This window comes from Aotus nancymaae, unplaced genomic scaffold (assembly GCF_030222135.1).
Source record: "Aotus nancymaae isolate 86718 unplaced genomic scaffold, 86718_ANA_hifiasm-v0.15.2.pri h1tg000069l, whole genome shotgun sequence".
NCBI classification, from domain to species: Eukaryota; Metazoa; Chordata; class Mammalia; order Primates; family Aotidae; genus Aotus; species Aotus nancymaae.
Window position 1 is genome coordinate 858,957 of NW_026988484.1, and position 15,401 is coordinate 874,357.

General features: G+C 42.0%; 1 protein-coding gene across 1 annotated transcript in view; it reads right to left on the minus strand.

Moving 5' to 3' along the window:
• The window catches only part of LOC105725999 (zinc finger protein 701), an 83,733-nt gene that overhangs the window by 36,248 nt on the left and 32,084 nt on the right, over positions 1-15,401 (minus strand). The window contains exons 6-7 of the mRNA XM_064367339.1: positions 9,636-9,823; positions 3,244-3,311 (exon numbers count right to left, since the gene is read on the minus strand). Of these exons, the coding sequence (XP_064223409.1) occupies positions 3,244-3,311; positions 9,636-9,823 (256 nt within the window). The remainder of the gene's footprint in view (positions 1-3,243; positions 3,312-9,635; positions 9,824-15,401) is intronic.

The following is a 15,401-nucleotide window of genomic DNA, read 5'->3' on the forward strand; positions in this document are numbered from 1 at the left end:
GCTGTCCTCTTGCACTGAGTCAGTTCCTGGGTGGGAGCCACAAGACCTGGTGAGCCAGTTTATTGATCTGGGTGTTCCTAGCTGATCCATCTCATACAGGGTCTGCAAAATACCTCAAGCTCTGATCTCAGGTTTTACAATAGTGATGTTTTCCTCAGAGCAATCTGGGGAGGTTCAGAATCTTGGAACCTCCAGCTGCATGACTCCTGGGCCATAATTTCTAATCTTGTGGCTAATTTGTTAGACCTACAAAAGCAGTCTAGTCCCCAGGCAAAAAGAGGGTTTGTTTTGTGAAGTTGTTACTGTCTTTGTTTCAAAGTTAAGCTATAAACTAAGTTCTTTCCAAAGTTAGTTCAGCCTGTCCTTGGGAATGAACAAGAACGGCTTGGATGTTAGAAGCAAAATGGTCAGATCTCTTTCACCATCATAATTTGCTCAATTTTGACTTTTGCAAAGGCAGTTTCAGTCATGTATTTATTCCATCACTCAACAGTTACTCAGCATAAGCCATGTGCTAGGAACATAGGAAGCAGAGAGGAAATAATACATATATGAGCCTTGCATTCAAGAAGATTTTTTTTTCTGAGATGGAGTCTCGCTCTGTCGCCCAGGCTGCAGTGCAGTGGCACTATCTCGGCTCACGGCAACCTCTGCCTCCCGAGTTCCAGCAATTCTCCTGCCTCAGCCTCCTGAGTAGTTGGGATTACAGGTGTGTGCCACCACACCTAACTGATTTTTTTGTACTTTTGGTAGAGATGGGGTTTCACCACATTAGCCAGGCTGGTCTCTAACTCCTGACCTCAGGTGAACCGCCTGCCTCGGCATCCCAAAGTGCTAGGTTACCAAAATTTATTTCTCATTTGTATCATAATTCAGTGTAGCTTAGCAAGGAGGCTCTTTGTTCCCCAAAGTTCAGAGACCCAGGATTTTTCTTATATAAGTCATTATCCCCTAGGGCCTGGAAGATTCTGATTTAATATTTTCTCTCCAGACAAGTGGGGTGGAGTAGAGAGGCAGAGAGACAGAGAAAGGGAGGGAGAGACAGTGGGGGATGGGGTGGGGAGGAGAGATGGGAGGGGGGCAGGAGGAGGGGGAAGTTGGGGGGAGTGGGGTAGAAAAAGATTGAGAGAGAGAGGAGAATGAGTCATACCCAAGCATGGAAGGGCCAGACTTAACATTACCCACATCGTTCTGCCCACACTTCATTGGCCAGGATGTAATCACATGGTCATACTAATATGCAACGGATGCTGGGAAATGTAGTTTAGTGCAGCTCTCCTAATTCTGACGTCATTGATAAGCAAACAAATGCATATCATAACAATGCTATCATTTATCTCCTGTGAGTTTATAAAAGTGGAAAAGATTTAGGATAATCGATAATATGATTTGGAAGACTCAATATTGTCAAATTCCAAAACTGACTTCTAGATGCAATGCAGTCACAATATAAGGAGGCTTTTTTTTTTTTTTTTTAAAGAAATGAGTAAATCTTATAGGAGTGGCTCTAAAATTCATATGAAAGTGCAAAAACCTTATAAGAACTATAATTATCTTGGAAAATAGCAAGATATGGAGCATCCATATGCAATGTCGATGAGAGGATGTAAAACACACATCCTTAGATGTCTTTGATGGGAATGTAAAGCAATGCAATCTTTTAAAATGACAATTCCGTAAGATGTTTAAAAAGTTTAAGTGCATATCCACCCATTCATTCTACTTTTTTCAAGGTATCTTGTAGATATACTCCTACACATGGGCAAAGTTACATGTGCCAGGATACCTACTGCAGCAGTGTTTACTGTAACAAGAACTGGAAAACACATTTTCATTCATAAGGGACTTATTTAATAAGTCCATTCCTTGAAGACTTGACTTCCCTCTGCCAGGCTCTTGCACCATTGCATCAGACATTCCTATATGGTTCATCAAGCATTCCAAAATTAAAATAATTCACATTGAAGAAAAACTTTTCTAAGAGTCAGGATCCAGGTCTTTGACTTTTTTTATTCTGGATCAAAAAATGTTCCAAAGATCTACTGTTAGCGAGGCCTTCCCTTGGCCTCAGGAACACAAAAATAAAAGACAGTGTCCCTGCCCTGCATGAGGTCACAGAAAGAAAAGTAAGGCAATATTTATAATACATGATAATAAAAATATATTTGTGTCAGGAGCTAAGCAGTTTTTAGATTTAAAGGAAGGAAGAATTAACACTCATCACATTTTTAGTATAAATTTAGAGGGCACAAGTGCAGTTTCAGCTGGGCACAGTGGCACACACTTTGCACTTTGGGAGGCCAATGTGGGAGGATTGCTTGAGCCCAGCAGTTTGAGACCAGTCTAGGAAACATAGGGAGACTCCATCTCTACATAAAATACAAAAAATTAGCCAAGTGTGGTGGCATCCCTGTAGGCCCAGCTACTCTGGAGGATGAGGTGGGAGGATCACCTGAGCCTGGGAGGTCAAGGCTATAGTGAGCCATGATCATACCACCACACTCCAGCCTGGCTAACAGAGTGAGACCTTGTCTCAGAAACAAAAAGTGGAGTTTTGTTACATGACTATCTTGTGCACTAGTAAAGTCTGGGCTTTTACTGTAACCATCATCTGAATAATGCACATTATACCATTAATTTCTCATCCCTCACTCTCCTCCCACCATTTAATGTCTCCAAAGATTATTATTTCACAATCTATGTTAAATGGACTTAGCTCCCACCTCTAAGTGAAAACATGCCTATTTGACTTTCTGATTTTGCGTTGTTTCACTTAATGGCCTCCAGCTCCATTCATGCTGCTGCAAAAGACATGATTTCATTCTTTTCCATGGTCAAATAGCCTTCCATTGTGTGCATAAAACACAATTTCTATGTCTGATACTGTGCTAGATCCACACACATCTCTATTTAATGTTTACATCATCTCTGAGAAGCGTGTGTAACTTCCCCTTTACAGGGATTGATAATAGCAATAGCTTCTAGAGCACTTAATAGGTGCTAGGACTCATGAAAGGTGCTTACCTGCCTAGAATAGTTTAATCTTCACGACAACTCTTGCAGGTGAGCATCATCGTCCCCATTTTATAGATAAAAACAAAGAGACTCTGGGAGGCCAAGGCCACACAACCCTTGAAGAGCAGGTCAGGAATCCAAATTCAGGTTCTCATGTTCCTAGTTAGCAGGATATCCCTCTAACGTGGTTTGGTGCCCAGGCATTCAATCAAATTTCTGGGTACATACTGTGGATGATGCATTTCCATGCCACCATGATGCTCTCTCAGAGGGCAAAGAGGGTTACTTCTCAGTGCCTGGAGAAAGAAGAAGTGAGTGAAACATTCTCTGCTGGAATTGAGTTTGAGGGATGAATTATATTTCATTTGCATTTCCTTTCATCAGAACACTCTGGGCAGAGGGAGAAGAATGAGCATAAATCCAGACATGTGTGTGTCACATCATGTTGTGTATGATGTGACGGGGAAAGGATGGAACCTAGAACATGTTAACACTGATGACCTCAGAAGATGGGAGGGGCAGGGGACTTCGGGGAGAGACCATGGATTGTACCATAGCTCAGAAAAATGTTGTAGTTTTTTTTTTTTTGAGATGGAGTCTCACTCTGTCACCCAGGCTGCAGTGCAGTGGTGCGATCTTGGCTCACTGCAACTTCCACCTCCCAGGTTCAAGCAATTCTCCTGGCTCAGCTTCATGAGAAGCTGGGATTACAGATGCCCACCACCATAACTGGCCAATTTTTTTATTTTTAGTAGATATGGGGTTTCACCATATTGGTCAGGCTGATCTTGAACTCCTGACCTCGTAATCCACCTGCCTTGGCCTCCCAAAGTGATGGAATTACAGGTGTATTTTTTAATAATTGTAGAATATTGTGCATTGATGGTATTACTTACTGTTCCTTTTTTATTGGAAAAAAAAAGCCATGCTAGAGTTATGAGTGCATGATTTTTAAATCTTTTATTTGATTGCACAAAAGGGAAAAACAAATAAACTAAATAAGTAAATTTATTTTGATAACCCAAATTTGTATAGGACTTTCTAAAAGGAGAAAATGCCCATTGACTGGAGAATCTAGGCATAGAGAGGAAAAGATACGTCACACTCAAGTAATGATTGATGTTGAATACTAATTTAGTGAGCTAAAATATCCAGCAGGTGGTGGAAAAAAGATATTTTAATTTTCTCTGAAGTGGTAGAATATCCTGTCTACTTATTTGTTTCTTGTCTTACGTCAAGCAGAAGTGATCTTGTAACCCTTTGAGAGACCAAGTTTATACATCCCTTTCATAATGTTTCGCCAAATCTCCAGGTTCCCTTATCTGCCTGCAGACATGTTTCTTGCCACTTATATAAGATGTTATAAATGTCTATTTAAGCATCAGTAGCCATCTGTGTCCTGGGAGCAGCTTGAGAACAGGACTTGCATCTCCTGCTGCTTCGTAATGCCAGTATCCTACACAAGTCCTGGCACCAAATAGGGGTTCCCAGGTGTGTAAGAACAGATTTGAAACAAATGTTACCTTTAAGTGACCTTCCCAAGCCCCAGTGCACTTTCCTGAGAAGTTTTCACTTCAATTTCCTCTCTAAATCCACAGAGGTTAGGACAGCCCTCTTAGGTCTATCTCTTGTATTTAAGCTGGTTCTTCTGCTTGCTGCTGGCTGGAAGGACAGAGCTCCACCGGCAGCCCAGAGAACACAGAGATGGAGACATGAGGAAAGGCCAGGGAGAACTCATTGCTCAAGACCAAAGACAACTTTTCCCAGCACGTCTGAAATATGCAGAGGTCACCGAACTCATGGACCAATGCCTCATGTCACTGGTGTGTTCTGCCATGTCCAGAGGCAGAAGTTGAACTTTTCGGTCCTGAAAGTCTCCATCAGGAAGGAAAAGAAAGACCTGCCTCACCTTAGCTGACAGGTAAGAAAGTAAGATCTTCTGATTTGGTGGGGAAAAAAGAGCTCCCATAAAAAAGGGCTCCTTTTTATGGGACATTTATGGACTGCTAGACACTGTCTGGGTGCCAAGGAGACTTTACTGGAATTAATACAATCTTATGAAGTCAGGGTCACTATTTCCACACTGGAGACTAAGTCATGAGACCCAGAAGCTTGGAGCCCTTGTCTAAAGTCACAAACTAGTTGTAGACAGAGCATGGGATGTAATTAGTTCAATTTGATCCCAAAGTTCTGCTCAGTATATTTCAAACTGAGAATCATAAAATCAATTTATTGGGTGAATATTAGCACTAAAATTAACATAGAATAGTAAAGGTAAGTATTGTCTAGACTTCTGTTTTATTGTATATGTGGTGTTTATGTGTGTGTGTCACTGTGACTCAGCCACTATGTGAAATGTATTTCTTATTGTGGGGCATAGTTAAAACACTACAGGACTGGCCAGGCGCAGTGGCTCATGCCTGTAATTCCAGCACTTTGGGAGGCCGAGGTGGGTGGATCACCTGAGGTCAGGAGTTCGAGACCAGCCTGACCAACATGGAGAAACCCCGTCTTTACTAAAAATACAAAATTAGCCAGGCATAGTGGCACATGCCTGTAATCCCAGCTACTCGGGAGGCTGAGGCAGGAGAATCATTTGAATCCTGGAGGCAGACGTTGCAGTGAGCTAAGATCATGCCCTTGCACTCCAGCCTGGGCAAAAAGAGCAAAACTCCATCTCAAAAAAAGAAAAAAATATGTATCGATGATATTACATCTAAATTTCCCAGAACATACTATACAGGCAACAAATGAAACCTATAATTATGTAGTATCTTTTTACTTTTGAAGGAAATGTCTTATTAAGCGATGAGTAATTCAGGATTAGGAAGGTCAGGTCACAAACTTCTCTGGGGGGAAAAACAAGTCAATCATGACTATATCTCAAGCTCTAGGTGCAATTAAGTCGTGACAAATATTTGCAGAACTGACTGAAAATCTTTGAGTCATCCCCAAATAGCCCAGTACCTTTTAAGATACTCTGTCAGTTCTCCAGCAGACTAATTAGGGGCATTCTAGGACATCTGACGTTATCAGAGAAGCAAAGTAACACAAGTTTTATGAAGAAGTTAAATTATTAGCGGGGTAGACATAAAAAAAGAAATAAGAATCAGTACCAGGGATGAAGTGGAGCAGAGAAAGAAGTAATTCCACCACGGCAGGAGACTGGCAGGAATCTATTTCAGCACCAAGGACAGCAGCAGCACCGCTAAAGACCAGGCAGCTGTTCGGCCCATGTTCAGGACCAAGGTCAGCGAACCGGCCAGGTGACTTTGGGCAGAGTTAAGAAGCGCATCCACCCCAATCAGTGCAGAAGTTGGGTTGAAAAAACCTTTAAGCACCAACTTGGAGCATCACTGGGCTCATCTGAAAAATGGGGTATTGTGCACTAAGATAAAAGTTCCACCAAGAATATGCCTATCACCTTGTGCTGAACTACTTCCACGTAACTATAAAATAACAATAGCAATGAGAATAAATAATTTATTGCATTTATATTATTCAACATTTTTTCATCTCTTACTTAAGGGGGACTATATTAACAATCTTCTCTATCTTTCACTAAACCAACAGACTTGGAAGTATTCTTATTTTAATTTAAACGTGAGAAATTTAAATTAAATTTCCTTAATGTAACTTAAACTTCTCACGTTTAAGTTAAATTTTTAATTTAATATTTTAGCATCATTTTCTTAATTTTCTTAAATTTTTCACACATTTAATTTAAATTAAATTTTCTTAACTTAAACATTTTGGCATTATTTTCTTCCTTGAAAGTGTTATTTAATTTAAGGAAAATTTAAACATGTGAGAAATTAAACACTTTTAAAGAAGAAAAAAAGCTGAAATGAAGAGGAAATATTGAAGCATGAGAGAAAGAACATTGTATTTTGATTCAAAGGATCTTGGTAGCCACACTTGAGTGTCATTTTGGCCATGTTTTAAAGAGGGTAGGATATTTATACCAAGTGCATAAATATGTTGGCAAAATTTCCAGAAGGACCTATAAGAAATGGTAGCTGCTATTACCTCTGGAGAACAGAACAAGGATACTGGAGTGAGAAAGTTACTTTTAAATTTTATTTTAAAAACTAACATGCAAAACGTTGATTTTTGGCAGTTATACAAATTTTAACATATGAAGAAGCTACTTTTAAAAGTGACTTTTACATAAATATTGAGTAGATGCAAAAGAAAATGTGCAACATGGATTTAAGGCATAAAAAATAACAGTGCAATAAATCCCATGTGCTCATGAAACATTATTTTTTCTTTTTGAGAGAGAGTCTTGTTCTGTCATCCAAGCTGGAGTGCAGTGGCATGATCTTGGCTCACTGCAACTTCTGCCTCCCAGGTTCAAGTGATTCTCATGTCTCGGCCTCCTGAGTAGCTGGAATTACAGACATGCACCACCATGCCTGGCTAATTTTTGTAGTTTTAATAGAGACAGGGTTTCACCTTGTTGGCCAGGCTTGGTCTCGAACTCTTGACCTTAAATGATCCAACCACGGCCAGGCGCGGTGGCTCACACCTGTAATCCCAGCACTTTGGGAGGCCGAGGTGGGTGGATCAAGAGGTCAGCAGATGGAGACCATCCTGGCTAACACAGTGAAACCCTGTCTCTACTAAAAATACAAAAAATTATCCAGGCGTGGCAGCATGTGCCTGCAGTCCCAGCTACTCAGGAGCCTGAGGCAGGAGAATTGCTTGAACCCAGGAGTCGGAGATTGCAGTGAGCTGAGATCACGCCACTGCACTCCAGCCTGGCAAGAGAGCAAGACTCTGTCTCAAAAAAAAAAAAAAAAAAAAAAAAAGATCCACCCACCTCAGTCTCCCAATATGTTGGGATTACAGGCGTGATGATTAACCGTTTTAAGAGCATGACCACTCTATGTGCTCATCCTGCCCCAAAGTGACCACTATCCTGAATTTTGGGCCCATCACTCTACTGCTTTAACATATACCTTTGTTTTTATAAACAGCCTATTTTGAAAAATTTTTACAGGTTGACTTTTATATAAATGAAACTATACTGTTTGTATACTTATATAACTTGCTTTTCTGGCTCAGAATTATGTCTCTGAGATTGATTAATTCATGATGTTAGGTGGGATTAATTCATTTGTTTACAGAATAGCACTCCATTCTATAAAGAGATTACAATTTGCTTATCAATTTCACTATTAGACACTTGGGCTGTTTAAAGGCATTGTTCTCTTTTTTGCTAACAAAACAGTGCTACTAGGAATGTTACTCTGAAACATGCTTCAACATATAATTTCTGGGCCATAGCCAAATTTACACTTTACTAGGTAGACAATGGTTATGTCTTTCTGAAGTGATCATACCAATATCAACTCCCACAAGTGGTGTATGCATGTTCTTACTGCTAAGCTTAATATTTTCAGATGTTTATATTAACGTCAGTTCTATAGGTATAAAATGACATCTAATTTTGGTTTTGATTTTTGTTTTCTTGATTTCTAATGAGATGAGCATGTTTTCATGTTTTGAGTCATTATTCTTTGGTGAGGTATACACTCAGGCCTTTTGACCATTTTTCCACTGAAATAACTTTTGCATATTGATTGACCAATTTCTTAGTATTTCTGTACAGAGATCGTTTGTCTCTTTTATATGTTTTGCCAATATATTCTTCTAGTTTGTGTCCTTTCTTTTCATTTTTTTGTGATCAGTTTTTTTTGATGATTAGAATTTTTTAATTAAAAAAAGACAAAGTTTGAATCCTTTTCCTTTATTGTTAGTGTTTTCTATAAACCCAAGGCCACAAAGGTATACTTCCATAGTTTTCTATAATTTTAGAGATGTTTCATGTAACAATTTTAAGTTAGTTCACCTGAAATTGATTTTTCATGCATCTGGTATGATGTCTGTTTTTGTTTTCTTTTTGTTTTGTTGTGCAGATAACTGAATATACAAGAACTATTCATTTAAAAGTTTATCCTCCTCTCCATTTATCTGTAATACAAGTTATGCCATCAATCAAATTTGTAGGCATGCAAGTGTGTTTCTGGGCTTTATTTCATTTTATTGCCCTGTTTGTCGACCTCTGAAACTTAATGCACCTGGAATGGTTAACTGAGAAACTAGAACTCCAAGAGCAGAATATGTATTGGGGTGGACATGCTGTCTCAGAGAAGCAGATTTTGCTCAACACATAGATGGGAAGAAGCTTAATTTCCTCTTCCTCTGCTTTCTCTATCCGTCATCCACTCTAGCTTTCATTTTCTTTAAAAATGTTAAGTTCACTCCTGACTCGAGGTTTTTTTTGTTTTGGTTTGGTTTGGTTTGTTTTTTTGAGATGGAGTCTCACGCTGTCTCCCAGGCTGGAGTGCAGTGGTGCAATCTCGGCTCACTGCAACCTCCGCCTTCCGGGTTCAAGCAATTCTCTGCCTCTGCCTCCCGAGTAGCTGGGATTACAGGCACCCACCACCATGCCCGCCTAATTTCTGTATTTTTAGTAGAGATGGGTTTCACCATCTTGGCCAGGCTGGTCCTGAACTTCTGACCTTGTGATTTACCAGCCTCGGCCCCCCAAAGTGCTGGGATTACAGGTGTGAGCCACCGCACCTGGCTCAACTTGAGGTTTTTGCACTTACTTTCCTGCTCTGCAAGGAATGCCGTTCCACCTCCAAGCTCAAAGAAGCTGCTTCTGATGGTGCGTTCTTAGCCTCCTCCAGATGTTGCCAAGCACACCCACGTTGATGTGTGGTCTCCTTAGCAGTGATCCACTGAAATTTTCTCATTTTTATATTTGCGCTTTTGTTTTTCTTCTCTCTCTCACCACCTAGAAATCCCAAAAGGTCATGGATATTGGTTTTGATTACTGTTTGATATTAGGCACCTGGTACATAGCATACACTCAATACTGTTTTGCTATTGAATACACATGATAGGTGATAAGTACCAGGTGATCAGGGATAAGAGCAAATAGTCTATTCTTTATGTCTCAGTTGCCCAAAAGTCAGGCCATATCCCCAGTATTAATGGCTTCCATAGCCCCATCCCTTGGAACAGGTCATTTACTGTATAAAAATGTGTAAAATAATGCTTTTTAGTACTTGGTAGAGTACTAAAAATAAATTGATCTCTACGTTTAGAAACCCATCCCAGTTCAGCGACATAGACATGATACATGTAGTTTATTTTCCTAACAAAAAAAGTGCTACACTATCTTTGTGGAAGGAGTTGGCTTTAGAAGTATTCAGGGAGCAAATTTCTCATTTGTCTTTTTAGAAAAACAATTACTGCTGGCACTTTTTTTCTAATACACAGTGACAAATTTCCTCCAGAAATTCAACCCAAGTAAGAGAGGTACACATCACAGAATAAGGGAACTGTGAGGCTTCCTTTATTTAAAACAGTACAGATTGACAATCAAATAGAATAAATAGCTTTTTTTTTTTTTTTTTTTTGAGATGGAGTCTTGCTCTGTCACCCAGTCTGGAGTGTAGTGATGGGATCTCAGCTCACTGCAACCTCTGCTTCCCGGGTTCAAGCGATTCTCCTCCCTCAGCCTCCAAGCAGCTGGGATGACAGGTGCCTGCCACCATGCCCAGCTGATTTTTGTATTTTTAGTAGAGATGAAGTTTTGCCATGTTGGCCAGGCTGGTCTCGAACTCCAGACCTTAGGTGATCTGCCTGCCTCAATCTCCCAAAGTGCTGGGATTACAGGTGTGAGCCACCACACTCAGCTAGAATAAATAAGTTCTGATGCTCTATTGCACAATAGGGTGACTATAGTTATCAATATTCTATTGCATATTTCAAAATAATTAGAAGAGAGGATTTTGAATGTTCTCACCATGAGGAAATTATAAAGGTTTGAGGTAATGGATATGCCAAATACCCTGATTTGATTATTACACAATGTGTACATGTATTAAACATCACATTGTACCCTATAAACAGGGACAATTGTTACACATCAATCAAAAAGAAAATAAAATTTTAAAAATTAAAAAATAGTGCAGAAGACCCCTGGCGTCTTGGGACATTTTTCGAAAATTATGAGGAAAAAAAATCTGACCTAGAAAGAATCACTTAAGGTTATCAAAATCAGGAAATAATAATCATTTATCTCTTTGTAAAGCACCTCCTCATTACCACGTTTCATATCTGTGAGAATGAAGGATTTCATGGGAAGAGGTTTCGGCTCCATTTTATACATAAGGTAACTAAATGAGTCTTGTAAAAGTTAAGCGTCTTGCCTAAGATCACAGATGTACAAATGTTGCTTTTCTTTCTCTCTCTTTCTTCCTCCCTCCCTCCCTCCTTCCCTCCTTCCTTCCTTCCTTTCTTCCTCTGCTCTGCTGCCCAGGCTAGAGTGCAATGGCATGATCTCAGCTCACTGCAACCTCCCCCTCCTGGGTTCAAGCGATTCTCCTCCCTCAGCCCAAGTAGCTGGGATTACAGGCACCTGCCACCATGCCCAGCTAATTTTTTGTATTTTTGGTAGAGATGGGTTTTCACCTTGTTAGGATGGTCTCGATCTCCTGAACTCGTGATCCGCCCGCCTCAGCCTCCCAAAGTGCTGGGATTACAGGTGTGAGCCACCGCGCTCGGCCAGGTGTTAGTTTTCTGCTTCTAGTTTTGCAGTTTTCCAGTTGCTCCTCGCAGCATTTCCTGACAAGAGTCAACCCACAGCAACGTTTCCTGAGCTCCAGGGGAGCCTAACCATGCCCTCTTCTTCTGCTACCCGTGCCCTTCTGCACGGATTCGGTCTCTACCAGCCTATTTCTTTCTTCACTTAGATGGAGAGGTCACTGGAATTGGCCAATATGTCCGGAAGCCAGCATTTTATCCTGTTGGGCTTGTCTGCCAGGCAGGACGTACGGGAGGCCCTGTTTGTCCTCTTCCTGACTCTCTACCTGCTGACGCTCCTGGAGAACACGCTCGTCCTCCATCTCGTCCGCAGGCGCAGCTGGCTCCGCAGGCCCATGTACTTCTTCCTGGGCAACCTCAGCGGCCTGGAGCTGTGCTACGTGTCGGTGACCATGCCCAGCCTGCTCGTGGGGCTGCAGACTGGGCCCTGCCGCGTCTCCTTCGCAGCCTGCGTCGTCCAGCTGTTCTTATTTCTCTCATTCATGGGCACCAAGTGCACCCTGCTGGCCGCCATGGCCTATGACCGCTACGTGGCCATCTGCCGCCCGCTGCACTACACGCTGCTCATGCGGCCCCAGCGGTGCTGCGGCCTGGCCTTGACCTCGTGGGTCGGGGGGCTGCTGGTCTCGGTGGCCAAGACCACCTGCATGGCCAGCCTGTCCTACTGCGGCCCCCGCGTCCTCCACCACTTCTTCTGCGACGCGTCCCCTCTGCTCCACCTGTCCTGCGCCCACGCGACCGTGACGGAGCTGGTGGGCCTCCTCTCTGGCAACCTCATCCTCGGGGGGTCAGTATTCGTCGCGCTGGCCTCCTATGTGGCCATTGGCGGGGCCGTTTTCCGCCTGCCGTCAGCAGCCGCCCGCCGAAAAGCCCTCTGCACCTGCGCCTCCCACCTGGCGGTGATGGGTCTCTTCTACGCCCCGGTCCTCTTCGTGCATTCCCGACCCAGCCGCCTGCAGCCCACGAACCTCACCATGGCGCTGTCCGTCCTCTACACGGTGGGCACCCCCGCGTGCAGCCCCATCATCTACTGTCTGCGGAACGCGGAGGTGCGCGTGGCGTTGCGGGGGACGCTCCACCCAGGCCGAGTCTCAGTCAGAGCGCGCGGCTTCCCGCCCCGGATTTAAAATGCTGAGGCAGGCCGGGCGCGGTGGCTCACGCCTGTACTCCCAGCACTTTCGGAGGCCAAGATGGGTGGATCATGAGGTCAGGAGTTCGAGACCAGCCTGGCCAACATGGAGAAACCCTGTCTCTACTAAAAATACAAAAATTAGCCGGGCGTGGTGGCAGGTGCCTGTAATCCCAGCTACTCAGGAGGCTGAGGCAGGAGAATCACCTGAAGCCGGGAGGCGGACGTTGCAGTGAGCAGAAATCGTGCCACTGCACTCCAGCCTGCGTGATAGAGTGACACTCCTCTCAAAAAATAATGCTGGGGCAATGATAGACTGGATAAAGAAAATGTGCCACGTATACATCACGGAATACTATGCAGCCATAAAAAAGAATAAGATCATGTCCTTTGCAGGGACATGGGTGAAGCTGGAAACCATAATTCTCAGCAAACTAACACAGGAACAGAAAACCAAACAGCGCATGTTCTCACTCATAAGTGGGGGCTGAACAGTGAGAACACACGGACACAGGGAGGAGAACGTCACACACCGGGGTCTGTTGAGGGGGCAAGGGGAGGGAGAGCATTAGGACAAATGCGAAATGCATGTGGGGCTTAAATCTAGATGGTGGGTTGACAGGTGCAGCAAACCACCACGGCACATGTATACCTATGTAACAAACCTGCATGTTCCGCACATGTATCCCAGAATTTAAAGTAAAATAAAATAAAAGAAAATGCCAGGGCTGATACCTTCCCGGTCCCAACTTTCAAAGCCAAAAACACTTACACAAGCTTCAAAGGCAAATACAAACCTGGAGGAAAACATTTACAACTTGTAAAAATTAATATAAAAATTAAACTATTCCAGAAAAAGGGAAAGTGATCATGAACAGGAAGGTTGCTGATGAAGGAATGTAGCTTTCTGATAGCTTACAAAACAGTGGGCAAATTCTCCATTAATCTAGAACATAAAAACACTAATTGAACATCAACAGTTTACACTTTGCATAATGAAAAATATTGTGAATACGTGTGTGTGTGCATGTCCTCATAAGGCACAAAATATATGTACAAGAATGTTTACTGGAAAATTATGAAATTTGGAATAAACACTGTTATTCTGGAAATGATTGGAAATAACTGAAATGTCCACCAACAGATATCATTTAAATATATTATATATATATATATCCATCCTGTAGCATAATATGCAGCTAGTGAGGGAATTAAATTTGACTTGTGGCTACTGACATGAAGAGACAGCCTAGGTCAGACGATGAGTCAAAAATTTAAGAAAGCAGTACATGAGCATGTTGAAGTATTGTAAAACGATAATGATAGTAATAATAATTGCAATAGTTATTTATGTATATAAATACCTAGAAGGGGGTCCCAAAAGGATATATATCTAACAGTGATTACCGGGGTTTTTAAAGATGGGATCACAGGGAATTCATACTTTCTATTTTATATATTTGAATACTTTGCAATAAGTTTTTATCACCTTTAAAATGCAGTAAATAGACACAAACAAGAGTAGAACTTTAAGAATGACCTTCCAGGCTGGGTGCGGTGGCTTACACCTGTAATCCCAGCACTTTGGGAGTCCAAAGCAGTGGATCGCCTGAGGTCAGGAGTTCGAGACCAGCCTGGCCAACATGGTGAAACCCCATCTCTACTTAAAATACAAAAAAATTAGCTGGATGTGGTGGTGGGTGCTGGTAATCCCAGCTACCCAGGAGACTGAGGCAGGAGAATCGCAGGAAACTGGGAGGCAGAGACTGCAGTGAGTCGAGATCGTGCCACTGCACTCCAGCCTGGGTGACAGAGCAAGACTCTTGTCTCAAAAAAAAAAAAAAAAGAATGGCCCTCCATGGAATGACTTGACTTGCTCATCATTCTGGAAGACTTTTATTTTGTATTTTAAGTGTTAATTCACGTTGATGGTCCCTCAAGGGAAGTGAGCACGTTCTGGTGGTGTTTGTGCAAGTATAAACCAGTACGTTTTAAAGAATGATTTGTTAATATATACAAACAGCCTTGAGAATCTGCATGCCCTTGCCTTCCTCAAGTGCACTTTGGGAATTTATCCTGAAACCAAAATATGAGAGATCTGGGCAAAATATTGAGGAACAAAGATACACACTCAACTCTGCACGAACACAACCCAACTGTTCATTAAAATAAAGGTAATAGGCCAGGCGTGGTGGCTGGCTTATTATGCCTGTAATCCCAGAGCTTCAAGAGGCTGAGGAGGGAGGAGTGCTTGAGCCCAGGAGTTTGAGACCAGCCTAAGTAACATAGTAAGACCAGTAAGACACACACACACTCTCTCTCTCTCTCTTTTCTCTCTCTCTCTCCATATATGTATATATATGACACATATGTCATAGAAATGTCCAATAAACTCATGGAATGATGTTCAACTTCCATCACTAGTAAAGAAATGGAAATCAAAGTAAAAAGAAAATGCATTTACATAAATCAAATTAAAAAAAAATCTTTTGAGAAAGTTCAGTGATGATTGGATGTGGGAAAAAAGGCTCCTTCTTTAAGGCAGGCATATGGAAGCAATGCTTTTGGGAAACAATATGAATAACAATTGAATTTTAAGTTCACAATCACCTTGACACAGTAACAGCTGCTT